The 27875-nt window shown below is 43.4% G+C and overlaps 2 protein-coding genes across 5 annotated transcripts in view; one reads left to right on the top strand and one right to left on the bottom strand.

Annotated features, from left to right (window-relative positions):
- LOC135377428 (exocyst complex component 4-like) overlaps positions 1–14411 on the bottom strand; it is a 15961-nt gene extending 1550 nt beyond the window's left edge. The window contains exons 1-24 of one of the 2 annotated variants that reach the window (XM_064609822.1): positions 14260–14411; positions 13953–13993; positions 13789–13877; positions 13453–13515; positions 12817–12955; positions 11451–11539; positions 11285–11361; positions 11017–11209; positions 10154–10296; positions 9666–9872; positions 9520–9588; positions 8687–8830; positions 8505–8603; positions 7109–7181; positions 6936–6999; positions 6675–6775; positions 6528–6601; positions 6310–6448; positions 5851–5932; positions 5385–5595; positions 2663–2755; positions 2462–2502; positions 1146–1221; positions 634–672 (exon numbers count right to left, since the gene is read on the bottom strand). In XM_064609822.1, coding sequence (XP_064465892.1) covers positions 634–672; positions 1146–1221; positions 2462–2502; positions 2663–2755; positions 5385–5595; positions 5851–5932; positions 6310–6448; positions 6528–6601; positions 6675–6775; positions 6936–6999; positions 7109–7181; positions 8505–8603; positions 8687–8830; positions 9520–9588; positions 9666–9872; positions 10154–10296; positions 11017–11209; positions 11285–11361; positions 11451–11539; positions 12817–12955; positions 13453–13515; positions 13789–13877; positions 13953–13993; positions 14260–14331 — 2418 coding nt within the window. In that variant the 5' untranslated portion in view covers positions 14332–14411. The remainder of the gene's footprint in view (positions 1–633; positions 673–1145; positions 1222–2461; positions 2503–2662; positions 2756–5384; positions 5596–5850; positions 5933–6309; positions 6449–6527; positions 6602–6674; positions 6776–6935; positions 7000–7108; positions 7182–8504; positions 8604–8686; positions 8831–9519; positions 9589–9665; positions 9873–10153; positions 10297–11016; positions 11210–11284; positions 11362–11450; positions 11540–12816; positions 12956–13452; positions 13516–13788; positions 13878–13952; positions 13994–14259) is intronic. The other variant, XM_064609823.1, reaches the window with a different exon arrangement.
- LOC135377429 (26S proteasome non-ATPase regulatory subunit 4-like) lies at positions 13232–27875 on the top strand. Of its 3 annotated transcripts, none has more exons than XM_064609825.1 (12): positions 13232–13321; positions 14579–14682; positions 14948–15088; positions 15200–15311; positions 15390–15476; positions 15543–15611; positions 17618–17679; positions 21847–22003; positions 22850–22964; positions 25836–26006; positions 27365–27450; positions 27551–27875. In XM_064609825.1, exons 2-12 carry the CDS (start codon positions 14657–14659, stop codon positions 27737–27739), a joined length of 1215 nt encoding a protein of 404 aa, XP_064465895.1. In that variant the 5' UTR covers positions 13232–13321; positions 14579–14656; the 3' UTR covers positions 27740–27875. The 3 variants fall into 3 exon arrangements, with proteins under 3 accessions (XP_064465895.1, XP_064465894.1, XP_064465896.1); XM_064609824.1 differs by having other exon boundaries at positions 13233–13321; positions 15197–15311; XM_064609826.1 differs by having other exon boundaries at positions 13235–13321; positions 15197–15311; positions 27534–27637.

Genomic DNA, 27875 nt, shown 5'->3' with positions numbered 1-27875 from the left:
GTGAATGGATAGGGGCCGAGGCGGCAGCCTTCTCGCGGAACCCAGGAAAGCAGCTCGCAGAACCCCTGTGTTCCGTGGAACCCAGTTTGAGAACCACTGCTCTAGAGCATGTTTTCTTCAGTTTTGCAAGTGACGTCACTTGACAAAAGTGAGCACCATTAGGATGAGCCTAGCTCTAGCTGAAACTGTATCTGTTACGTAGTTTCGCGGATGACAAAGAACCATGCACAGCCAGTTACGAAAAGTGAACGAGTCGAAAACGGAGAACTACGACGACAATGTGGACAGTAGCTTCTTTCTCTTTTTTGCTTTTTTTTAGTTCATGTGCTACGTGTTCTCTAGAACGCTTTGGTTACGTCGGCAGGCACGTAAGTTTGTTGCTATGAAGAGTTTGTAGTTTTTAACCAAATCAGGTGTCCCTTCTTTCTTCGGACACGTACATCCGCAGTCACTAATCGCGAGTAATTGATCCGCTGATCGCTACCACGTCACGGCCTATTCTTGAAGACAAGAAGACAGATTCTGTCTCAATAAGAAAATAACCAAAAGAATGGGCCTATGGAAATATGGGACCTATGGGAATATTGCCTATTTACGTGTGAAAGAGTAGAACAGGTAACTGTGTGTACTTACTTGGACTGTCACAGGCAGAAGATAATAAAAACAGTGCACCTGTGATATGAGAGACAGAGAAACAAATTAATAAGCTCAGCAATGTAAGAGAGCTGGTGTAATGAACTTGTTGATAACGTCTATCTCGAGTTCGAGGAGAAGAGACTGAACGCGGCACAAGACGACAAGGTTTTTGTAACAGCGGTTTATCCATAATGCCGAGCATGGGGGGGGGGGGGGGGGGGGGGGGTCATTATTACAGTTACATCATAACAGCTGATATAGCAACCCCCCCCCCCCCTATAGGGGGTGCACAGATAAAAAAGTTAGGGTATGTAGGGGGGTGGTCTGGATATATCACTACTTTCGAGATTCTCATCATCTCGCGTTACGTCCAGTCCCTCGTCTCCAAATTTGAAAACAATGTTGCCCGCAAAAAAAATTATACCAGCTCAGTTACAGTCAATGACGCAACTCTGTGAACTTCATCTTATCGCAGGAGAACTCCAATTTGCCTCGGTTGAGCTACCTACCCGAACCTCGAGATGCAAAACCAACAGACACGTGTCAGCAATTTCCTGGAAATCCTTCGCTAGGTCTTTGAGCGTGCTGCAGAAAGAAAAAAAAAAAAAAGAAGAAGAAGAAACCTCAGAATGCTGATACTAAGTCAAGTCATTATGTCAGGCACGCAGTCACACGAATCGGATAATTATGTAAGCGAATAGAAAACGTTACACGCCAAATGTTATGTTCCCACATCACGTAACAAACAGGGTGTAGTGCTACAGATACCAAAAATAGCCAATTACGTGGGTAACGAATAGGAGTTTCGACGTTCACTGCCTTTAACGATGACAGTAGCCCTAGCTGAATGTCCTTTGGCTGCCCAAAACACAAGTTTCTTTGCAGGTTGTTGTTCAGACACGCAAAGGCTTTCTGGGATCGCTACCATGTCAATAGCATTCACTGTCATCATTTGATCATCTGGTAGTGCTTATAACTAGAGCCTGAAGTTTTAGGGTTTAACCCGATTCTCCCCTGAATTTGCACCCCGAACTGAAGGTTGCCTCTTTAGGGGTGAAGCCCGATTTTTACCCGGCAAATTGCCCCCACTGAGACGTCTGTAGGAATGCACACTAACTCGTTTGGCAGCAGACGCAGTTATATCACCATTCGTGCCGAATCAGTTTGAGTAACCGAAGCCCGATTTCTCGCCGAATTTAGCGTGCTGGAAGTTTTTCCACCCGAATTTGCACGAATTTAGAGCGCACGTTTATTTACCCGATTTTTACTCCCCGAATTTAGAAAAAAAATATTTCCCGAAAACGTCAGGCTCTACTTATAACTAGGGCCTGACTTTTTAGGGTTAAACCCGTATCCGCCCGATATTTACCCCCCGAACGAAATGTGTAAAAGTCGGGTTTAACCCGAATCTACCCGAAAACATAAGGGTCGCGTGGCACACTCATAAGCGTGCATTAAAATAAAGTTTGATAACATTGCTAAACATCAGTTCCATGTTAAGACAAATTTTTATTAAACAAAAAAATCACCCGAATTCCTGACGACAGAATATGCCGTAACAGGATTTAACCCGAATACACCCGAATTTTCGAATGAAAAATATCACCCGATATTTACCCCCCGAATTTGGCCAAAAATAAAACCCGAAAAAGTCAGGCCCTACTTATAACGTGCGGATAATATTTTTGTAAGACTAACGTAGAGTGACGATGAATCAGGCCCTGTCTGTTATGGCCAATATTTCGCTACATGTGAAGTTGTTACAAGCAAGACTGACAGCACATTTCAGGAGGATCTTCTCAATAGAAAATATGACTGCACCTACTGGACTGTTACATCTTGCACACCAGGGGTAGCTTCCTGCGCCTGCGTTTCAGACGATAATGGGTTATACACACGACTCAGCTTTCTTCTCGTAAGATCTTCGATTAGCACAGGCATGCACTCTCAGAGACAGCATGGAGAGCAGTTTCACTATACGCAGACACCAATCACTAATTTTCCAAAGAAACAAATGATAACTTACCACGGCTTTGGATGCAACGGGGGAAAGGCCTTTCTGTTGCTGAAGCTGAACGGCACAGCTAGCAACGGCTTGGATGCGAGAGCTGAGCCATTCCTGTAAGTGATTGAAATTTGGGGAGTCTGGACCTTTCAAAAATACTCTCATCGTAAAAAAAGAACGCATCACAGACCGAGAGGACGTCTGACTTAACATGATCCCCCTGCATGTCATCCACAACATATGTAAGTGGGGAATGAGCTCAGAAGAAAAAAAAAAGGAAAAAAAAAGGCTCAGGGTCTTTTTTACGTCCTGCGAGGATCATGTCGGTCGTCCGCGGCTGCTTTCTCTGACTGTTTTTTGTAAATTCGAGCGAATTTTGTAAATTAATGCACAGCTATATAATACACCGCAGAGCGGAAAATTCTTTGCATGGTGGCTCCTGGTGGACAGCTTGACAGATGAGGCAGGGTTTCGAGCATTGTTAAACATCACCTCATTGCTCCTTTAAAGGGACTGTATAGTGAAATATAACCACCATGTTTTAAGATACCATCATGCAGAACTTGGCTTTGTGATGACACACACAAGTCATCATCTCTCACTTCTTTACGCTTTTTGTACTAATTAATTCTGAACGGTTTTAGAAACTTAAGCCAACCCCGGATTGGCGGACAGGTATCACGTGATATTGAAGTACTGTGTAACGTATTTGAGACCGGTTACTAATTACGGTAGTATCAAACCTGTTTTGAAGAATAACTGCAACTCTTGAGAAGTTCGGTTTAAACTGTTGTAAACTGTAAGAATGTCTGCGCGATGTGCGCCATCTGTTGGCCTTCCTCTCTCTATGCGTCCCCGTGTCGTCCGCTCCTCCGCCATTAACTATGGTTAAGGCCCTCTGTTTTCTGCTGCAGCAAATTCAAGATTCCGCGGCACTGACTTGTAAATTCCGTGATTTACCGCGGCGAGCAGTCAACAGCTGCGTGAAATGGGAGACACTTTATTTTCTTGGATAATGTGGGAACCAAAAAAATATGTTATAAAGCACTGTTCTGGCTCAGCATTACATACATGATATCTTATATATTATTATACATATCATATGATGCGGTCTGTCGCCTGAAATCATTTTATACCTGCTGAAAGATCTTTGAGCATCTACAGACTTTATAGGAATGAGTTTAAAATACATGCCCTGGGGAAGTTACATTTTTAGTACACCCGTTTTGTTCTTGGGCTGTAGCCATTATTTAAAAGACTTAACTTCTTGAAGGCAACCTCCAAGATATCAAATCAAAATCCCCCACTGCTACCGCTAAACTGCATACGGGAGGGACGCCACCCCTTCCTCAGGTGAAGTGTACACAATAAACTTGGGCTCATGTTATCCTAAGCTAAACTACAATCTGTCTGTTTCGTCCTGCATCATAAACAATTTCGTAAAGCAGGTTTCAATTTTGTAGGGGCGGCTTCACCTCATGCAGGGAAGCGTCAGGTGAAGCCCACTTTCGGGAGGTGTCGTTCGTATTCGGCGAATAGTCAAATTATCCGGAAGCCCGAATACTGAGTATTTTGATTCCCGAATCGGATACTTCGAGTGATTGATATTCGATTCGAATTTGAGAACTCTAATATCCACACACCCTTAAAAATAAAGGATTCCAGGATATTGCAGGTGGCCATGAGGCCCGCCAGATGCTAGTGTACTTCCTCGCGTTCTCAAGAGATGGCGCACAAGTCGCCTCAGGCTCAGGGTTGCCGTGTCCTGGTGTCCGCAAAGCTTGCTTAATGCAGCGATCTTTGAAATTAGATTACAGAAAAATATGCTCAATGTACGCGGCACAACCAATACCACATGTTGTGGTTGTCAGCACCAGTCAGCATGAAACAATGCAAATGGGGATAGGCTGTTATGGTGTCGTCACTTATGGCTTTCGCCACATGAATGCTGCAACAAGGTGTTTTCAAGTATCGGAAGCAAATGTTAGAAGATGGCGGATTTGTTTTCTCCTGAAAATGAAACATTGTTTAATTTGTTTTTCATTAAACGAAGATATCAAATTCTGCTTCAAAGCACTTTTTAGTAGAAGTGTTTTTTTCTCTGACTTCTTAAACTCTTTTGTAAGAAAGATTCGTGGATTCGCAGAACCTTCCTTGGATTCGGATTCGGATTCGGACAGTTCTGGATTTGTCCCATCTCTAGTATTGTGCATCGTTCCCAACTTATACTGCCTCCCAATATCTGTTTACTTTTTTTTTTTCATATTTGTGTACCCTGAACGCAGGGTACGTCTTAATTAGTTAAGTTAATACGGTAAACGTGTTCACCGTAACAAGGTCTGACTGTATTACGTTTTCGTGCATCTACTAGTATTTGTACGGCTTGGAACAAAAGTTTACGGAACACGGCGCTGGCGTATTTCTTCACCAGAACAGTCCCGTGCTCGATGTCGGGAAGTGGTCGAATAGGAAACGGACGACCGGCTGCGCTATCAATCTCTCAGTATGTGTGTCCGCTCTCGGTTGCTTCTAGGGTATCGCTCCAAGGGGAAAAAAAGCAACACCCCAGTGTTCCGTAAACTTTTGTCCCAAGCTGTACTATAGCTCTCTCCATATTCAATATCATGAAAGTCTGGGCTGCTAAAACCCTTTACCTTTAAGATTCCAAAATTTTACTTCAGCTATGTCCTTTTAAAAAGGCAATTTTGTTACAAAAAAATGGCTCAAGAATGGGGCTACTTACAAGGCTTTCCTGCAACTGTGCTAATACCCTGAGTTGTGCAACATCGGACAAGATTTCGTGCTGCGGTATGAGCATGCCTCCCGTCAGGTTGCGGATGAGAATTTCGGACTCCTTCTTATTCCGCAGGCGTACTTCCTCGGGCGATTCTTCAACGTCCACACTTCCCTTGTTCTCTTTCAGGTGTTGGAGGTTAGCCCAGTTGGGTAAGGACCTGTAAATGTCCAATCTTTTCACAATAGTCGTTCAAAGAACTGCACTACTGTGGCTAGCTCAACTTTTACAAGTCTTCAGAGAGTCTGAACTTAGGGTTCGGAGAGGGTATGTATAACGTGTTTCGAATTTACTACGGTAATCTCAGATTTCCCATTGGATGTGGTGGTGACATATACTGATCGTTTTTCTGGCACACCAGGGGATTAGATATATTTAAAAAAACATGTTCTAAGAATGATAATTATTAACCTACATGAGGAACCTGCTAATATCTTCATCTTTTGCCCACGTTGCACTGATAATTCGTTTGTCTTCAGACTCAGGTTGAACCACACCTGAAAGAAAAAGTTTTCTCATCATGAAGTAGTGTTATCTGTTTTGTTTTTCAGTCAAGCCATTAATGGGAAATTCTAGCTGACAGCAGTTTATTCCGCAACATTATTCCGCAACAAACCAAACAATTTTAGATGAGAGTATCATGCCAGTCTAACTATATGAGCATGGTAGTGCAGGTCCAAATCACAACGAGCTTCATATAATTAATTTTTTTGCGACAACAGTGTCTTGAAGAGTACACCTCATGCGTGAAACCTGTTAGCCACATCATTGGCTTTACTGGCTCCGCCAAAGGATAAGGGAGGGACATTTTCCTTTTGGAAAGAACTCGTGAACTTACCCAAGAGAAAACAAATTCCGCTCAATTGCTCCATACCTCTGTATGCGGCCTGACTTGTCTCTTTGTAGCTTTGCAGAATGTTGCTTGCCAAATTTAGAAAATGTCCAAGGTACATGGGTAATGCCTGCATGAGCTCTTGGAGTCCCTGAAGACTATGGTCAACACAGACTGCACTCTGCAGGGGGACAGAAAAGAGAATCGTAAATTTACTTAGAAATCACAAGGATCACGGGTGGATACAAACAATAACTTGCCTGCAGTAGAGGTCTCTGTGCTGCATAGTGTTTTAGAGTTTCCGGCTCAGAGATTACCTTCCACGTTTCGAGGCCTGAAATGTAGAAGCTCAAAGTTGAGAGAGCTGCTTAATTTAATGATAAAAGTGTTAGATGTGGACTGCTTACTCTTGGTGGCGCTCTCAATTGTGTTCTCAAGCTCATTGCTGATGTGCGACAGAAAAATGTTGACGCACTCGACCAGGTGTTCGTACAAACTACAGTGATTACTGGAAAATGATAGAGAAAGAAGATAAACGTGTGTACATATAGGCTTCATAGTTTTAGAAACGCCCAGATGAATCACTTAACGATGATGCTAATTGTACTAGACACCCAGACACCAAGGTCAACCTTCGAGCGCCCTGTGTGTGATTAAATGAGGCTCACCCATCTTCCAGCTTCAACACTCGCTCCACTTCTTCAATAAAAACCATGAGTGGCTTGAAGATGTCTACAGATTATACATTTTTGTAAGAGTTGGAATAAGTGAGCAGAAATTGAATGGCATCCAAATCATTTTGGCTCAACACAGCGACACAGCTATGCCATTACACACTTACATGTAATGTTTTTGCACGTTGGAGCACAGACCAGTCTTTGGCGGCTATCTCCCACTTCCACATAGTCACACTGCTAAAGGAAAAGTGCATTAAAATGTGTAAGCACGGTCCAAAGAAGTGAGAGGGCGCTGACAAGCTGGTGCATGATGAGAGTGGCAGAATCCGAGACGGGGAGGGAAGAAGGACGACGCAACAAGAATTCTCGAACACAGCAATAATTTTAATTTTCCAAAGCTCTATATACAGGGTGTCCCAGAAAACGTGTCATTAAATTATAATAAAAAAACTACACCACCTAGAGTCATGCGGTCAATGCTATTCGTTCTTACTGGGTTTTTGCCACCTCCTCATGTGAATGTCCTGTAACGTAAGTTTAATTATGTAAATTTTTGCGAGCTTAAGTCGGAAATTTGCCTAGTAAAGGTCACTTTTTTACCCCACCAATGTGAAGAGCGTGTCTAATTTAGTCAAATTAATGATAATTGACAGGGATATTCAGGAGCTATCCCATCGGAAAAAATAGCCGAACATCATGCTCTACGGAGGTCGCACAGAATAGCGCACGATGAATTTTCCAGCGCAATCTTTGTCAGTCCGACGAAAGGAGGTTAGAAACCCAGCCCTCCCCGACGTCGCAGGAAGAGATAAAACAGGCACGGCTTATCACGTTCGACTTTCGCTGGGATAATGCTTTCCCTCTCCCAATTTTAGGAACAATTACTTTTTCTACTATCACTCTGTGGGCTGGCTTCGGAACCTCCTTTCGTCGCACTGAGAGCGATTGCGCTCAAAAAGTCATCGCGCGCTATGGTCAGGTGCCCCGAAAAGCATGATATTCGGCTATTTTTTCCGATGGGATAGCTCGTGAATATCACTGTGAATTACCATGAATTTGAGTGAATTCGGCATGCTCTTCATATTGGTGGGGTAAAAAAGTGACCTTTACTTGGCAAATTTCCGAGTTCAGTTCGCAAATATTTACATAATTAAACTTGGAGTACATGACATTCACACTACGAGGTGGCAAAAACCTAATAAGAACAAATGCTGTTGACCGCATGATTCTAGGTGACGTAGTTTTTTTATTATAATTCAATGACACGTTTTCTGGGACACCCTGTATTCAAAAACCTCCGGAGCGTAAGCAAGCCTTCCCTCCTTCTTCTTCCTCCTCTCCGGAGGTTTTTGAATATATAGAGCTTTGGAAAATTAAAATCATTGCTGTGTTCGAGAATTCTTGTTGTGTCGTCCTTCTTCCCTCCTCGTCTCTGGTTCCGCCGCTCTCATCAAGCACGGTTCCTTGGTGTAAGTGAGACACCAGGATTTGTATCCCGAGATGCTAAGATGATCTTCTCAGGTAGTTTATGACCTTAAAATATCTATCCCTTACACTTACTTCATTTTTCATTTCTTCCATTTCCTCTTTCTTTTTCTCCTTCAAGTACGTATTCATGCTGATCGCATGAGAAGAGCAGTCGAACCGAAATAATGCGAACTAGAAAAAAAAAAAAAGAACGCAGCAAGTCAATTGTGTAATACCTGCATCTACATTGTAATCTTCAGCTTGTGCTAGCTTACTTTCTTTTGCTTGATGTTTCTTCTTCTTGTGAAATATGACGCAATGTCATTTGTGGCCACCACTTCAGTGAATGCTGGTGGTGGAGCTTGCTGGGTGGACCCGGTGTTATGAATGTCGAGGTATTTTCCAATGACATATTTCATCTGGATTTCGGAAAAGGAGTACAGATGTACAAAGCCGAGACGACGTGCTCCCTTGGCAGCGATAATGGCGAAGAGGTACAGGGGCAGATTGAATGTGTGTGTTTGTGTGTCTCCGGGAACTTATGGTATCCGAGTTTTCAAAGGTACGTCAACATGTCCCATACTTAGAGCCTGAAGTTTTCGGGAAATATTTTTTCCTACATTCGGGGGGTAAAAATCGGGTAAATAAACGTGTGCACTAAATTCATGCAAATTCGGGTGAAAAAACTTCCAGTACGCTAAATTCGGGGAGAAATCGGGCTCAGTTATTCAAACTAACTGTAGCGGTTTGGTACAAACGGTGATGTAGCTGCATTTTTCTGCCAAACAAGTAAGTTAGTGCATTCCAACAGACATGCCAGTGAGGGCAATTTGCCGGGTAAAAATCGGGTTTCACCCTAAAGAGGCAACCTTCAATTCGGGGTGCAAATTCGGGGAAGAATCGGGTAAAACCCTAAAACTTCAGGCCCACTCATTGGGATCCCAACATTTAAAGAGCCGCTACATTTCAACGGAATCACTCAAACAGCAACTGTGTAAAGAGTTTTTTTCTTTAGATCTAGAAGTCAACCCGGACTTGAGTACCTACATAAGGTAATTCGACACCAACACTGGAGCCAGTCTACTCTGTGCCTAGCTGTACTACTCACCACACACTGTGCCCACGTCCAAACGTCTGCCACACTGTACGTAGCAGTTTCAGTTTCATTTTGGCCAACCTATGAGAAAATCCCTGCCATGATGACATCATACCAATTTGTGCTACGCGGAATGAAAAGAAGGAAACCATACTCACAGTGACACGCCGTACGTTTGCTAGTATGCATTCATGACACGCCACCACGCTATGAAACTGATCAAATAGCAGGTCTAGCAGGTCTAGTAGAAGTCGAGGTTGAGAGACTGCTGGCTGACTAGAAATATTCTGGCTATTGTCCAGAAGGAACTGCGTTGTTCTCCACACCATTGACAACAGTTCCGTCTGGCCTCTATCCTTGATTGTCTGTAGGTTGCAAAGAACAGGATACAGCGCATAATTATCTTGCGTATCGTAATAACTGCATAGGCCTATGGCCTTCACTGTCCCAAAAGCTCATTTTTTTAAGTCATTTTTTTTTTCGAGTCAATATCAGAACCAAATTTGTGTGAGGAAAAGCCAACGATCTGGAGTGCTGGAAGGCCGACGCGCAAACACATAAAAAAAAGGAATATCACGAACTCCAGCACACAAGCAATTTCAGCATTAGTCTGGAGAGAAGTCTGGAAACATTTCGGAACACTTACCTCGATCATTTCGGGGGTCTTGTGCAAAAGTGCGAGGCACTCAACAAGTATGGCAACGTACTTTGAGCTGTGAAGACTGCTGTCGGCTATGCCACTTTCCTCAAGCTTGAGCAGGTCGAGGTGATCTTCACCCGCAGTGGGACCTAAGATGAAGTGAACATGGCGTACATAACGAACAGCACTTGCTCAATTAAAGGAGTACAGAGGGCCATCCAAAAAAAATTCAGATTAAGACATCTGATGAAAGTGTGTGTGTGCCATTATACCGAGTAGCGCGAAAGGTTTTGATGTGTGCAATTTGTTTCCCAGAAAAACACTCACATAAACGTAGCTCCGCGCGTTCACCCTTAACTCGCCACTCCAGCTATAACGAGGATGAGGAGGAATGATAACGTCACCGATGACGGTATAAGGAGAACTCGTTCTGGTTCGCCAGTCAGTGGGTGTCAGCGCCTTGTCCCTTTGCCACCGTAAACCTGTTTTGCCAGTTCTCCCAGAGAACTGGGGATAGAAGGAGCGGCCGAAGCGTTACCGAGCAAAGAGAAAGGCTTTATCAGAACCCCGAACAGCCGAGTAGCGGGCGACAGCGGAGTGGCAGACAACATTTCTCTAGGCCAATCAGCGAGCATTCTCCTTATAGCGTCAGCGCGAGGTTCCAGGCAGATCGCAGGCTGGTACTGCCCTTCACCGCCGTTGCGCACAGTCGCTTTTTTGCGGCGTATTTTAAATTCAATTTCCGCGATAATTATCACTCTGCGGTGTAAACTACTTCGCATTGTGCATCTTACTGGCCTACTTAACAGTTTTATAGGAAGAAAACTGGGTGATAAAAATTACTTCTGCGCTACTTTAAGGGGTATTACCTCTGTTGTCCCCAGTGGCTCCATTCATTAGGGAAGACGTAGACGTGTTTCGAGGGGCTGCCTTTCCCGCTGGGCTCCCAACATTTTGCAAGCGACGATCCGAGCCCTGACGCCGAAACGTCTGCAAAGCTTCGTTGGTTGTTCGCAGGTATACGTGTCGATGGAGCTCTTCCACGAGCACTTCATGCATGTGCTACGGATATGGAAACGTGCGGATAAGTTAGACTCTGCCATCATAAGGAACAACATCAATAAGGACCGTACTTACTTCTTTTTTGTAAATAAGTTTCGCTTTTACATCTTTGAGCGCTTCGACGCCTTCTAGACTTCCTTCGACGAGGGACACTGCAGCGGCACACAATTAAAAGAAGAGGTTTGCGCGCAAAGATTCTAACAAAATCTAGTAAAGAAAACCTGTTCTACCAGGAACTCACCAGACGACACAAGAAGCTTTGTCGCATGAAGATACTGCTTCTTGTTTAGGAACGTGTTGACCTTGTCTGGCACTTCAACGAGAGACTCGCTGCAAAGGAAAATATGTCGAAGACACCGTAAGAGTCATTCCACAAAACCACGTGCAACAGACATTGCTGAAACATCTCATATTTAGTGGTGATCACCTACTTTAAAGTTCTATGTCTTGCTATGTCTATGTCTATGTCTATGCTGTGTCTATGTCTATGTCTTGCTATGTCTATGTGTGCTTGCTGTCTTGCTATCTATGCTATGTCTATGTCTATATCTTGCTATGTCTATGTCTGCTTGCTGTCTTGCTATGTCTAAACTATGTCTTGCTTCCTGTTTTTAAGACGCATAAAAATTTGGAAATATGCGGTTTTGTTAGTGAAAAGCCCCACAAATGTTGTAAGTAAATGTGGTACATGTGCGGCTTTTGTACTTCGACGGGGGAAGGACACTGCTGTTGATGTACTGTCTGTGTGTGTACTAACACTGCATCCACATCATTTGCTGGTCAAGATAGAGAAATCACATGAGTAGTACTGCGACCTTACCAATGTGCAGAGAAAAAAAAAAAAAGAGTTCCTTTTACTGGCATGTTATGCGCCAAAAAGACTGAGGGTGTCCAAAATATTAAGGCGGAATCACTTCTTCAGCAAGCTATGGGTGATTTTCGTTCGCACAAGACACGTGAACGCTCTAAACGATCATCATAACATTGGTACTGCGTGTTCCCTTGGCTTTTCTCTAGTCAATGACGTATTTTTTAGAGGACAAGGTTGAGCCGTTGATTTTTAATAAATTAAAGTTTGGTGCGTCTCGAACATGTGCTGCCATCCCGATAGAGTGTCGCGCACTAAAATATTTGCGAATTCGGGCCCAATACAAATCGACGGATAGTCCTGGAATTCTACAAAATGTGTCACTGACAAGGGTAATACAAGGAGAAGACTCCAGTAGTTCTGTTTCGACGATATTTTACGCCGTTTCGGAGAGGTGTGCGAACAAACTTTCCCTATTGTCTTGCGACGAAGTGATTCCCCCTTAACAGATATGCCATTGTGCTGTAGCTATTTCACAACAGTGCATTTACTCTATTCAATGAGGCTTGCATTCCCATGGACTTACATGCCTCACATGGTTGCCTGTATAATGGAGAATATGTTTTTTTTTGGGGGGGGGGGGGGAGGCAAAAATATTTTAGGTGTATTCATTTGGTATTGGTTTGGTTCTACAAAAAAATGTTACCAAAAATTTGAGATGTTCGAGCAGTGGTGTAAACTCTCTTTGCAGTGGATAACACCTATCATAATTATAAGTATGAAAGGCATAAATCCTCACATCTCTTCCAACAGCTGCAGCACATGCTTGTGCTCAATTGCTTCAAGCCATAACTTCTTCAGTTCATCTCGCTTGCAGTGCAGCAGAACCTTGCATGTTGTGAGTTTTTCCTTGAGGGAGTGGATTTTCTCTCTGGACACTACAAAAGTTTGAAACATTTGACTTAAAACTGCCGCTAAACCACAGGTTGATTCACGCGAGCCATATCCCTCTTGACTGCATCAAAGATACTGCGCAATGCCTTGTCTGACCCCACTTTGCACTTTTCTTGCAATTGCATCAGTTTCATTTTCCATTGGCATTGTCCTGCTGCAGCAGTAAAAATGAAATACAAAAAGAACAAAATGAAGACAGGCGATAACATTGTTTGGCTTCAGTAGGCTGACCAAATCATCCAGCAGGTGTGATTCATAATGTTTTAGCTTTCTGTGTACGACAACAGAGGTTGAAGGAATTGTAATGAAACTGGAAGAGAAATAGCATGCGTTCATAAAATTTGTGACAGGTAAGGCAGCATCTAATATTTTTATTTATGCAAACAGCGTGTGTACGGCTTGGGTGAGAAAAACTGTGCAAGCATAATACTGTGATTGCAGGTTTTAAATCAATAAAAGATACAACACACTCAAGTCTTACTTGATATTTTGGATGATATCTTGCTGAAATCTTGCATTGCCTTCGTTAGGTCTTCTTTATTTTCTGTGAGATGGAAGTTTCATAAACAAACAAATCCTTGTTAGCATTAAACAGCATGTATCTCTCTGCTGTAACTTTGGTATCGGATGTGCAAAGTTAGACGATCAAATGGTCACCGAAATGGGCTCGACATGCTACTGACATTGACACATTGCTCCCCATATTGCGCCTCAAATCGCGATCTGAGATACGCCCCTGCTTGTTTGTGTACTTCGTTTATCCAAACATGAAGATACTGATGTGTGAAAGCAATGTCATGGAAAGCAAATAACTTACGTGAAACCAAGTCATCCAATTTTTGATCACTTCTCTTGAATTCTTTCTCCAATTTCGCTTTCTCCTTGTCACGATCGGCGCTGCTTTGGCTACGAAAGGGTGCATACACGGGAATTACCTTCTTCCTTAAACCTGGAATCTAGCATGTACTACAGGATACTTACCTCGCTGAAAGCGATCGAATGACTGAAATAAGTAGGCCATTCTGAAACATATTTTTACCACGTTGTTAAGAAAAGAAATACCGCAATGTCACCTGAATACACGGGCAACTGCGAGAAACTGGTTATTTCTTAGCTTACAGGCTTGCTGAAGCAGTGAGTGCACCGCCAATTTTTCGATAGCAGTTGCAAGGATCGTTTTGAAGCGAGTATGTGTATGCCAAAAACTTTACGCACCGATGATACGGTGAATATGTGGACATCCGTCTCGACTACCAATATGCGGAAAGCCGTGATCAATTTCACTTACCGAGTCTTTTGTTGTCTTAAAGGTCCTTGGTGGCCTAATAGGACCACCCGACGAACTTACGAAATTTGCCATGTTTAATATAGCGTATCAATTTTAATGAAGATTACATGAATGTGGGCGTTAAAGCTACTACGATACATGAATCGTCGCCATCTTTCCTACTGTCGAACAAGCCAGTGATGATTAACGATTGTAGAAGGTGTGTATGTGTCCAGCATATGTAAACATTCAAATTGTCCATTTAAAAAACATTTTCATCTTAATACTTTTTATATTTATGCAAGATATTGCCCCATATTTGTGTCATGTTACTTGCAAGGTACTACGCAACCATCAGTTGTAGAAGTTGTGCGGCTGAGGGATAATCAGTCACTGCTGCTGTGTCGTTGCGTTCAGGATGGTCCTCGAAAGCACAGTTGTTTGGTAAGTATTCCTCTTGGCTTTGTTTATATTCTGTTACGATATGTGGATTCCTTTCAATGCGCTCACCGAACCTGAGTGCGCTGACAGTTGGATCTCTTTCGTCGCTTTGAGCGTGATAGATGCTTGCGGTGACTTGCAGGATTTGTTGCTCTCAATTCCTAAGCCTACCATTGGCAAACGGAACGTAAATGCCATTGACAAACGTAGCGTAAATGCCATTGTCTTTATAACTGAACTTGGTTGTCTTTGTTTCCGACCTGCTTAGCGTGGACAACAGCGAATATATGAGGAATGGCGACTTCATACCAACCCGGCTCCAAGCGCAACAGGATGCAGTCAGCTTGGTTTGCCACTCAAAGACACGATCCAACCCCGAAAATAACGTAGGGTTGTTAACTCTAGCGAGGTAATAATTTACACCGTACTGGATGCAACCTGTGACTTAGTACGATGATAAGTGACTTACTATATGTGCTGCTTTATATATTATGCTGTTGTATTCTCTCCGCAAAAGTAGCTCAGAGGTGCTCGCCACTTTGACAACTGATGTGGGACGTCTGCTGTCGAAACTACATCAAGTTCAGCCCAAAGGAAACATCAACTTTCTTACCGCTATCCGCATTGCTCATGTAAGTTCACGTTTGAGCATCCTGTCATTGGAGCACCATGTTCACACTAGCCAAGGCTCCACTTTTCTCTCTCTGTAGCTTGTGCTAAAACATCGACAAGGAAAGAACCACAAAATGCGTATAGTGGTGTTCGTTGGCAGCCCTATTGAGACAGATTCCAAAGAGGTGAGTGAGGCAGCGTGGAAATGATTTGCGAACACGACGGACTAATTCTTTATTCTATGCCACTAGCTAGTGAAGCTGGCAAAGCGTCTAAAAAAGGAGAAGGTGAATGTTGATATCGTCAACTTCGGGGAAGATGTAAGTCTGCATCTGTCACTCTTGATGGGAGGCAGCATGAGCTGAATCAACCCGTGTTTCACCCACGACCTACTAGATTATAGCGACCGTGTCATAGGGACCCCTTCCCAGGGCCGCATTTGGAGGCTAGCGGTGGCGCCACTCATCGGCCCGGTTATTGCTTCCTCAATTTCTGCAATACTTTGTACTTCAGCTTACCCTAGTATTTTTGTACAAGCGGTGGGTGTCCCACGAGAGATGCTTCCTTCTAAAGTTGATTATCATCATCATTCTACGCGTTTTCGTGGGAACTGTGGCTGTCGTCTGCTACGGTATTCGCGCGTCCGCTTCCGCGCGTTCGAAATTCAAATTTCCACATCGCCCAATCACGATGCAGATCCTGCGGGCCGATGAGTAGCGCCCCCTAGCGGATCGTGCGGACGGGCTCCTCATTGGGTTTGCCAATTATGACGTGGTAGCTATAATCTACAGGTTTTCCCGGCGATTTTAATCCAAGTTCCAGCTAAATTAATCCATGCCCCATAAAGTTTGCATGGCACGTGGATTAATTTCGATGGTGCTTGGATTAAAATCACCAGGAAAACCTGTAGTAGGTCGTGGTTTCACCTAAGAAGGACTGAAAATGTAGTCCGTCATTCCTATCAGAGTTACTGCGGTGCCTCCAGGTGGCGCCTGTTCACCCTTTCACTGTTTACAACGCAGGGGCGACACAAACCCGCCATTGTTGTAACTGCCCTCAAGCGGGTGCCTTTGGCAAAGCTACCATCTTGTCCCGGTCGCGCGTCATAGAAAACGCCATTTTGAGATCGTGTGACTTCGTTTACATGTCGTTTTGCCGCTTACAGACATATTTCCGTCGTCATAACGCCGAGAGACGGACGTATTTTGCCAATGTAAACTATGCGGTGCTTCTTCCGCACCATGGTAGCCCATTTCTCCTTAGTTTATAAGTACATCGCATCGGCTCGGTGGGTCTTAACGCACGGTCGTCATCGCATCTTTGAAAGTCGTCAACAGTATGAGGCTTTATGTGCAAAAATTTGCGTTTTACCGCGAGATTATCGGATGAAAATAATGACCGTGATCGAAAGACGTCCAAAACGTCGCGCAGAAACAACGACCGCATTGTTTACAGACGGTTTGGCCGCCGATCGCGGCCGAGCAATACATTGGATGTCACCCCTGTGGTTTACAAACAGAAGGCACAACCGGAAGTTGTCCGGAGTTCCCAGCGTCAGCGGCTGCATGTGATGCCACGCCCTGTCACTCATTTGAGTTAAACATTTTCACTATTTGTAAACAGTGAAAGGGTTTAACTGAAACGAGTGACACAGCATTGCACCACACGTAACCGCTGACACTGGGAACCCCCAGACAACTTCCGGTTGTGGCCTTCTGTTTGGAAACAGTGAAAGGGTGAATAGGGCTCCTATAGTTTCAGTGTGGGCACAAGGCTGGGTCCAAGCGTGCATTGCTTAGTTTGAAAATGCTATCCCGCCTGGCAGTGCTATAGTACTGCTTCCCCATTTGCCACTTCAATTATCACTTGTGTGCTCTTTACTTTTTTCTTCTTCAAGACGCAAGTACAGATAAGCTTCGTAGCTTGAACAAGGAAGCACATCTGTTTGGATGGCATTATATAGAAAATACTATGTAGAAATATAGTGATGACCTAAAGGTCCTTTGGTGCGATAACAGTAAATAAACAACTCGATTGACCCAGTCTTTCATGCTGCGTCGCAGCAATAAGAAAAATTACCGCTCCCCACTTAATAGAAATGGAATAAGCAAGCATCTGACCAGTAGAAAGCACTTCTTAAAAGAACCATGCCGTATTGCCCACGCCTGTGGTGAGTCGCGTGCTCATCAAGTTAATTCCTTTTTTGTTGTGCCGTATATCACAAAATTCTGAGTCCACATTGGAGGTTCCAATCGTAGTCCTGCGTTCCGTAAGCTATGCAGCTTTACATGCTGCAGGAGGGCGTTAATATCCTTTTCTTTTTCAGAACATAAACACTGAAAAGCTAACAACGTTCATCAACTTGCTCAATGGCAAAGATGGCAGTGGGTAAGTTTGCAATACGACTGCATCTTTTAAAGAAGTTGGGAAACCACATGTAACCCACTGTATGTATGCCTGACTTTTTGGAAACGCCCGATATTTGCCTCCCCCCGCCCCCCGCGATCCAAATTAGTCATTTTCGGGTTTAACCAGACGTCAGCTGGCGACCTCGTCATGAAACAGTCAGAATTAAGACTTCTCTGATGGAAAGTAATTGTTCTGAGGCTGGAACATACAAACACAACGCAAGCCTCAATTTGTCTGGGAATATAAATAGAGCCTGAAGTTTTAGGGTTTTACCCGATTCCTCCCCGAATTTGCACCCCGAATTGAAGGTTGCCTCTTTAGTGTGAAACACGATTTTTACCAGGCAAATTGCCCTCTCTGGGATGTCTGTAGGAATGCACCAACTTACTTGCTTGGCAGAAAAATGCAGTTGCATCACCATTTGTACCAAACCGCTACAGTTAGTTCGAATAACTGAGCCCGATTTTAGCGTAATGGAAGTTTTTTCACCCGAATTCGCACAAATTTAGTGCACATGTTTATTTACCCGATTTTTACCCCCCGAATTTAGAAAAAAATATTTCCCGAAAACTTCAGGCTCTAAATATAAACAGTTGGAAGTATGGCAGTCATCGAAAAAGCCAGCCCACGGCAGGATTTCATTTTATTACATCTTATTTGCTGCCATTCATTGGATGTTGACATATGTATTACACTGTGGCCGATCTAGACTTGCTGAGCTGATCGAAAGTTTCTCGCTTGCCACTTACTGCAATGTACACTGCGATGAGTTACCGGCGAGCGCTATGCCGGGTAGGTCTTTTCATCAGAAGGAGACTGTGGAGGGTGTACGATCGTGTGCGCACAGAGTGGGAGCAAAGCGAAAGCTTCGAAGGGAACTATGTCTCGAATGAACAAGCCCAAGTTCGTTAAAATGAAGACAAGTTTGGGGTTACTGGTGTGTCCTATGGGGGGAAGAAACGAAAGGCTTTTTTGAGGCCTGGTGCCATAGAGTACGAGGCACTAGAGGATGGAAACGAGAAAGCACGCGTTGAAGATCAATGGGGATTCTAAGAAGAGACCGTATGATGTTTCAGAACACCGTGATGGCCCGTTACCACCAAGTATACCAATACCACCATACCAATGCCACCAAGTACCAGCTGCGATATAGTGAGGTGGTCTTCAAAAGCTGGATACAAGGGCCACAGAGTTCCAGTGTGACTGAAGAGCTTTTAAAAATGCACTTGAAGATGCGTATTAATAATAGATAAGAGCTGAGTAAATCTACTCCTACACAGGATGAAGCGCATCAAGGTGATGTTCACACATCACCCCATGTGAGCACACACACGAAAAAAAATAAAAGTTTGATGCTTTCAAGGGCATCATTTTTGAAGGACAGATGAGTGCTTGAAGCTGCAGCATTCAGTATTGCTGTGGAGGGTACTAGCTGTGGAAGGTACTGAACTGTGCTCCTGATACGTATGCTGTGAAACCTAGAGATGGGTTGAACTGTACCTTATTTGCCATTTCCTCAGTAAGTTACTTGATAAGTATTTCTGAAAGCATCTTGAACATGTATTGTTTTGAATCATGATTATGTAACGACTATGGCAGAAAATAAATATATCCTCATTACACTAAAATTTTGACAGGAAGATATAGCCCGATATTTACCCCTCCCCCGATTTTACTGTAAAGGTATTACCAGAAAAAATCGGGAAACACGAAAACTATATGTACGATTCTGATTTATACGTAGTAGTACATGGATTCAGTAGACAAAACCCCACATTTCTCATTTGAACGTTTTTTTTTTGTTTTTTTTTCAAGCCACCGTCGATGGTGGCGCCATCTAGCGCGGAGAGACGTTTGCAGGCAAACGGGAGGTGCTGTTTTATCCGTGCATGCTTTCGCAAAGACAGTTCTCTGGTGGCTGGATCCCTCTTTACAGGCCTTTATGTCGTCATGGAAACGGAATACCACGTACTTGCTTTCTCCAAGATAAAGCATCACAAAAAAAAAGGAGAGGGATCACCCATCATTTTACTACGCTGCAACAAAGTTAAATGGAAACAGTAGCTTTTAAATGCACTAACTATCCCAAAATGCAAGATGAAAAACCAGCAATACCAATTAACAAGTCCATAATTCACATAGAAATGTCCTCAAGTATGCCTTTGAAACAGTATCACAGAGAACTGCAGTCCTAGCCGTTTTGCACAGGCGTTCTGGATGCCTCTTGTCCGGTGTGGTAGGGGCTTTCTGTCTTGGTCGGTGGTCTCTCTGGTTTATTCCGCAACGTGCCCAAGTAAAGGAACTTGCCTATGTGTCCCTTCAGGAACTGACGCTGTTACACGCTCTCATTTTCAAACCAGGACTACCGTGCCTTGGTCTTGTTTTTCTTTAGTTCCAAGAAGGAGAAATCCCACACACATACGCTCCCCTCTCCAGATGTTGGTTCCCCAGACAAAAACACTACCTGCTTTTCCCAGGATGAAGTCCAGTTCGAGGTTTCGACAAAGTATGCTATTATATGTCAAAAAGAAAGGAATGTAGCGTTTTGGATACGCGTACATTTGGAAAACCTTCAAAAGACAGTGGAATAATTTGTGAATTTGTGGCAGTTTCACAGATGTAAAGAATGAAATGTTGTTGACGATTGAGCGCTGTGTGTCATGCTTGTCCCGCGTGTGTTATTAAACCTGTTACTCGGTGATTTTCTCAACATTAGAATGTTGTTGGCATCATGTTTATGTAACCTGTGACAAAACTACCTTTCTGTGATGAAAAACAGGGGTATGGGTTTGTGCTAATGCTGCAGCGCTCGTGCTTATTTCACATCTTGCGCCTGTTCTTGTGCCTGCCATTCACATGATCAGATTGCATACACAACTAAATGATCAAAAATGAAAGCTATTGGCAAAATGCATTTCTGTTTTTGGGAAGCCTGCACATTCAACAGTTACGGAAGCAGAGTGAGTAGGATGGATTATATTATCTGATGCAAGCAGGGAGGATGGCCTCTCTGTGTCCAGCCATCGCAGCCATCCTATCCGTGGCGCAGTAATATTTTGAGAGCTGACGGACTAGGTTTTTCCTTCTTAAGTTGAACACGACTATAGTACTATACCAGTAACATGTTGGATTGGTTAGTGGGAGCTAAGTTTTAAAGACCAAGAGCTATGCAGCCAGTGACGGGTGATAGCCAGCCAAGTAAGTGGGCAAAGGATGTGCCTTCGTACTTTTGCCAAGCATGCTGACTGTGGTCGCGGTGGTAAAGCACTGCCCCACATATGTGCCCTTTTGAGTTTACTGTGTAAGTAGTAATTTTCGCGAGGACCTATTTTTCGCGAAATTCGCGAACGCCCTTTTTATTTATTTATTTTACTTAAAAAAAAATTTTTTTTCGAGAATTTAAAGTTCCTCGAAATATTCGAAGCGATGACAGAAAAATATGCGAAAGAAATAAGGCCCAGGACGCTGATACATCTTACGTACGCGGTTTATTACACCCTTATACTGCCCTTTCAGTCCTGCACCTGATTTCAGGACTCTAGTTGTTGTTGTTGTTGCCACATTTCCGGTTCTGGTTGCGCCGATCAGCGACTTTGCGAGAGATACATGTTTATTGGCAGCAGAAAAAAAGTTTGTTTGCCCTCTATCGTATGGAGGACGGCAGTGTCGTGCAGTCTGTGCACGTGGTCGCTGGTTGAAGGAGGAGGACGCGGCGACGTTGGCTTGAAGTACCGGAGCAAGGACGTGGCTGTAATGAATCGAAAAGTACGAAGCTGTCACAATGTTCACCGAATCGATGCAGACACAAGAATGACGGGAGACACGGCAGTTCGGCAATGACCCAGATGGCCACCCGAATGATGACCCCTCACTGTAGCGCTCTGAGTCAGAAGGGCTTAAAAGGGATGAAATGGGTTGTTGTCCTTTTGTTAGTTCAAGGTGGGAAGTCCCAAAGACGCCTCGTGCGGTACCGCAAATTTAAGGTTCCACGAATAATTCTGGCTGCTCGCAAATTCGCGAATTGTTGAGCCGGCGAATTTAACCACTTGTACCGTATGTGGTTTTCTGTTGTGATGGAAGTAGGAGATAATAGCTTCCAGAGTATATGTAAATATGTGCACAGGTTGATGTATGTCACTCATTCAGTTCTCACCTGGTAACTGTACCTCCTGGACCACATCTCTCGGATGCACTCATAAGTTCGCCGGTAATACAAGGAGAAGATGGCTCCGGTGCCATTGGCCTCGGTGTTGGTGGATTTGAGTTTGGTGTGGACCCCAACGAAGATCCAGAATTGGCTCTGGTGGGTGCTTCATTTTCCTCCTCCTTTGCGATGAGTTTTACTTTCTTACTGCCTGTTTACAGTGCTTCCTTTCTTGATCAGTGTACTACTATGCACACTCAAATGCACCTTCAGTGTTCAAGTGCAGAAAGCTGGGAAAATAGAACTGCTGGCTGCTTTTTATTGTTTTACTTCTAGAAGCCATCAAATCTGTCAACATTATCGATTTACAAATTTAACCTTCTAAAGCTTAAATTCGAAACTGTCTGAAAATGCTGGCAATCTGTGCTCGCCTCGTGGTAGGCATATGCGACAAGTATTCCGAAAAATTTGTCTTGGCTCTTGTCGTCAAAAGGTTCAGGTTAAAAAAAAAAAAGAAAGCAAGGTGGAGTCAAAACACTATATCAAGCTGTTCCTACATTATCAGACATGGAAAGATACTGGCTCTGTGTAGTGATGATGCCAAAGGTGTCTGAAAAATCAAAAGGTCCAAACTGTTCGAAAAATGGAACTATGACTGTGTGTATGTGATGGTTACGTATAACTTTATAGCCTTGCATAAAACGCAGTAATGCAATTCGCATGCAGCAATGGGGTAGAGAATCACCCCTGGTGATGAAACTCCCCAATCACCATCATTAAAATAGTTGTTGCTGTCGTTGCCAGAAGCTGGGTGCCACTTGGCAAAGCTACGTTTCACCAATGTACTCAGAAGCATGCTGCAGATTTAGCCATCTTTCTTGTTGCTCCTATGGGGACTACTGTGAACTAGCTTGTTTGTTGTGGTACACAAATAAGTGCACCATATTCATCTAGCCATATGCACTGCTTTTCTGTGTGTTCTTATTCCTGAATCACAACTTCTAGGCACTACGAGTGTCTATGGAAGAACAGCGTCAGCGTCAAGAAGATGAGGCCAGGAGGGCAGCTGCAACATCTGCCAAGGAGGGAGCTCCAACTCCAGTGAAGACAGAAACAGAAGGTGAGCACAGAAGTAGATACAGTGAACCCTCGTTATTATGACCCCCGTTAATCTGACATTCACGCTTTATGACCGAATTCCTGGGGAACGGTTTTTTCCCCATGTAAATCCTTCCCGTTAATATGACATTCCGCTTATCCGACTATGACCGAGATTTTTGGGCACAGCTGGGGTCAAACGCACGTATTATACTCCCGTTATTATGACCGCGTCACGCACCCCTTTGAGTGGCTGCTTAAGTTTGTCAGGAACAAAGTGACACAGTTTAAGTGGGGCGCAAAGGATTAGGGTGACTCAAGGCGTTGTTGACCTCGAGATTACTCATACCTCTTCTGGGATTGCAGCACTGAAGGTTGCCTTATTGTTTTTTGAGCAACACAATGGCATTAATAATGTTTGCGTGATCGATAACATCGATGTACAGTTAGAAAAGCTGATCACTGCAAGCTACTCCAAGCAGACATTGCTGACAGACTTTTTATTAAATAAATTGTTGTACAGCATCATGCATACGTTTTGTTCTGCCGTGCATGCCCTCTGGTCCCCACTGGACCGCTTTCTCGTTATTATGACAATTCGCTTTATGACCAAAATCTGCGGGAACGGAGGCGGTCATATTAACGAGGGTTCACTGTACACAGTTTTGCAGGCTACTTGTGTGGTATCAATACCATAAGTCCACATTAATGTTACGGAAATTTGGTCGTCAACACTGTACCAGACTACACGTATATTCTGTGTGGGAAAATGTGCACGTACGTTTTTGTTTTGTTTTTTTATATATATATATATATATATATGTCTTGTAGGATTGACTTTTTTTAATTTTATTTTTTTATTAGGTGCACCTATGGTTTAGCTAGTGCTGCTGGCTACAGTGTTTATATTTCTTTTGGTTCACTTGAGTTGTAGAAATCCAAAGATAATTTGGAGGAAACCCAACTCAATCAAGAATCAGTTTGGGACAGATATCAGGTCAAATCTGGTTTTGCCCAAAGGAATCATATCCAGATTATATAGGAGAAGCTTGCTTTCCTGTGGTTCCCTAGTGATATACAGGTACGAGTCTCTTATAGTAAACCAGTCGGGAGCAAGGCACAGTTTTGCTACCTCTGGTAACACCTCTGCACTACTACACTTGTTTGTCTGTAAAAGGCCCCTACTTCAAAGCCGTTCAGAGTCTGCCCATATGTCAGGTGTATTTGTGTCTGCTGTGTAATCTCTTAAAGGGACTATTGCATCCAGAAAGGTGTGTATGAGACGTTAATGTTCGGCACCGCTTCACAGTCTACTTGGCCAAGGTTTGGCCTTGGCCTTGGTTTCTCTTTCGAAAACAGCTTGCATATTAAATAATCGATTTTTAAAGATTCACACTCAATCTGCAGCTAAGGAAGCCCCAGTGATAGTAACATCATAATGACCTAAGCCAGGCACACAAATGGGAGCGCAGCGCCGGAGATTGTCTCCGAGCTCGTCTGCTTTGCATTCAGAGCACAATATACCACGAAAAGTGTAAAAATATAGTGAAAAATGCCTCGGTAAATGCGTTGACTTTCGCTTACCAGTGTAAGTTCTATGTTTACCGGTGTTACACTCCTGGCTGTACGAACGTGTCTGACGCCAACCCAGACGGTGCCACATTCCACAAGCCGATCACAGACTCTCTGCAACGAAGCAAATGCCCTCCCACACACCCGGCTGTCACCAAAGGCCCTCTGGCTGCTCCCTGATTGGCCCTGTCCGTGTGATGTGATTTCCAGAGAGGGAATTCCGGCATATTGTCAACATCCATCTTCTGCTCTTGCCGTGTGTTACATCAAATTGTGCAGAAACTACTGCAGTAGTTCGCATCAGATTTTTGGCGTTATTGGCTTCATAGATTGAGAAGTTACGAGTTAAGTTACCGTGTCAAAAATGTAACTAAGTTAATAACAAAGTTCTTCAGCCTGAAATGTAACTCGCAGTTACTGAATTACTTAAAAAAAAGAACGAGTTACTTCCAAGTTACTTCGGACACAAAATAGCATTACGCAGGTGCAGCGCGCATGACCAGTTGAGATAGAACTTGAGTTGCCTGCAGAGGAGTGCTGCGGAGGAGTAGATCACTTTCCATCTTACTCCATTTGGGCGCACAATGGTTCAGCTTCATTTCAATGGCAGCGGTTCTTGCTTCCTGAATAAAGTACTGCCATTGATTGAATATCACGTTTTATGGCAAAAAAATGCCACGAAGGAACCGGAGAGGCAGCAAGAAAATATGTGGACGTAAGTAAAAAGCGAATTAAAAGTAACTTGGAACTTTGGCAAAGTTACTTGAAAAGGAAACGAGTTCCTCCGAAAGATACCACGGCGCAAAAGTACAGAGTTAAGTTACAAGTTACCAAAAAAAGGAACTTAGTTACAGTAACGAGCTACCTCGAACTCCGATTCTCGGTGATGAACGAGGAGTAAAACGGATGCGACAGTCCCTTTAAACAGAACGAGCAAAACTTCAAACTGAAGCATGCACACCATGTGCTCACTTATTTTTTTAAAAAGTGGTTCCGCAAGATGTCAAAGATTGACACGATTTTTGCAGCTCAGTAACTTATGTAGCACAATAAAGTTAGCAAAAAAAATCTAATTTTGTGATCCTGCCAGTGTATATTTTTATTATTATTATAAACTATGTTTGCTACAGCAATGTGCACAAAGGAGGGGTGTTTACAGCTTCTGCACTTCTGGAAGCACTCTAGAAATCCTACACCACATTTCCTCAATTAATAAAAAAACTCCTGAAGAATGGGACAGATTTTTTCTTGGTCGCTTTTAGTTCCATTTAACGATATTGCACCGTATTTCTCAGTTTCTTTGTGCCATTGCATATTTCAGGAGGAACTACAGAGGAAGAACTGCTTGAACGTGCGTTGGCTATGTCCTTGGACCCAGAACCAACGACTGCTACTGCTACAGGTGCTGGTAGTGCCACAATGCCTGATTTTGCTGCTATGACCGAGGAAGAACAAATAGCCTATGCCATGCAGATGTCACTTCAGCAGGCTCGTAAGTGTTTTATTATTATGCATTATGACAGCTATTGTATATAATGAGTTTGAAGAAATAGAGTGAGGTTGGTTAAACAACAGATTTTTTTTTTCTTCTTTTTTTCCCCTCCTCATTCAGTCGGAAAGTTAAAGTTAGAGCAAATACTGACGTAGCAGTACATGTGTAGCAGTAGCAGAATATGTTTATTTTCCTCTTTCTCTGCTCTCTTTTGTGTGATCAAAAGGTTTCCTTTCATGACACAACAGTGCTTTCAAGTTAAAAGTGTCCAAAGGCCCAAGAGATTTGGGGGAGTTTTTTCGTAAATATTTTGTCTAATCTGAAACCTCATGTAATTGTGCGGTTCACAAGTGCAACATCGTCAGTAGAACATTTAATACATAGAAAGTCATCTGTCTTCCTTGTGGACATTATTCAGCTGGAGCTTCAACTTGCATGATAACTGTGACTCGTGAGTAAATTTGAACACACTCGAAATTTAAGAACATTCATTTGACCCAAATTTGTTGACTGATTCGTAAACAACTTAGCCTACTTTGCTGGTGCAGTCCATAGTACCTGTTCTTCTCAACCACTTCTGTTTCAAAGGCTCTAAGTAGTCTGACTTTTTGTGCTAAACAACAACCCTTCAACGTTTAAAGAAGAATCCTATTTGGTTTTTTGCACCTGGTGCTTTTTCTGTGAGGATCACGTTGAACAGATTTTCTCCTTACACTACCTTTTCGCTTCTCATTCCCCAAGCACTTGTTCTGTGTCCTCAAGCAATACCTGAACCAATGCCTTAGCAACATTCCATAAAAAATGTGACACTTGCCATTGTCTGTAGCTTTTTCCGATAAATCTGGATCCATTAAACACTTATTTGTGAGTGCTTGCACTTTCTTCTTCTATCCCTGAAAATGTGGATTTCTCGTTATAATCAAATAAATGTGGTCTAAGTAACCCCGACATAGAGCCTGCGAGAAATAGGACAAAGTGCACTGTGCAAGCACGAAGGGCAGTGAATCAGACGTTGGTTTCCAATGTAGTCTGTTGGGCCTCCCAAATGTTAAACGAGCCCGCCTGTTCTATCTTTGAATTGAATTGAATTTATTTAAACTTTACAATGCTTAATGAACAGTACAGTTTATACAGATGGAAGACCCAGAGGGAAAAGTAGTATCCCGGTTAAAGGGTCTTCCGTGTGACATACAAAGATTAGAGCCATGAAAAAAATGCAAAGGTAAAAACAATACACAAGCATAATACACGAAATACATAAAAACATATTACACGAAAACAATGCAAAGATGAAAAACTTTCATGGCAAGCAGGACACAGAAAGTGCGAACACAGTTTTTCGACCTTCTGCTTTTCAGAAGGCGGAGTGGGGGGTGAGGCTAGCCATGCAGAGCCAATGGAGACTGATCAACCCAAACCCGATCAGCCTCCCGAGGAAAAGAAGGTAAGAAAGACACTCGCTTTTTTTTCTCTCGCCCAAAGTGATCCCCCGAACGAGCCGTACTATTCCCGCCATTGAAAATTCAGTGAACACCACCTTGCAGGGCGAGGAGCCAGAGGACTTCGACATGATTCAAGACCCAGCCTTCCTCCTCTACGCGCTCGGCAACCTACCGGGGGTCGACCCGGAGAGCGAGGCGGTCCGCAACGTCCTCGATGTGCTTTCTCAGGCTGACCCCCCCAAGGAGCACAAGGAGGACGACAAAAAGGACAAAGGGGACAGGGAAAAGTAAGGAAACCTGGGGGCTGGGTCCATAGTCGTGGAGAATAAATCTGGGAAGGCCGATATCGTTAGCCTCAGAGGCTCTAGAAACTGTGCTTCAGGTGGATTATGCTGAATAAATGCTTGCAGCATGTTATTTCCTAGAA

The sequence above is a fragment of the Ornithodoros turicata genome, chromosome 1 (assembly GCF_037126465.1).
Source record: "Ornithodoros turicata isolate Travis chromosome 1, ASM3712646v1, whole genome shotgun sequence".
Classification (NCBI taxonomy): Eukaryota; Metazoa; Arthropoda; class Arachnida; order Ixodida; family Argasidae; genus Ornithodoros; species Ornithodoros turicata.
Note: the sequence above shows the minus strand (reverse complement) of the source record. Positions and strands in the feature narration are given on the sequence as shown.

What these genes read in the sequence shown, in the direction of transcription:
- LOC135377429 (XM_064609824.1), top strand. Translation starts at nt 14,657, where the DNA reads ATGGTCCTCGAAAGCACAGTTGTTTG. An exon ending in CTCGAAAGCACAGTTGTTTG is followed by an intron (nt 14,683 to 14,947) that starts GTAAGTATTCCT and finishes CGACCTGCTTAG; the next exon opens with CGTGGACAACAGCGAATATA. An exon ending in AAGATCCAGAATTGGCTCTG is followed by an intron (nt 22,004 to 22,849) that starts GTGGGTGCTTCA and finishes CACAACTTCTAG; the next exon opens with GCACTACGAGTGTCTATGGA.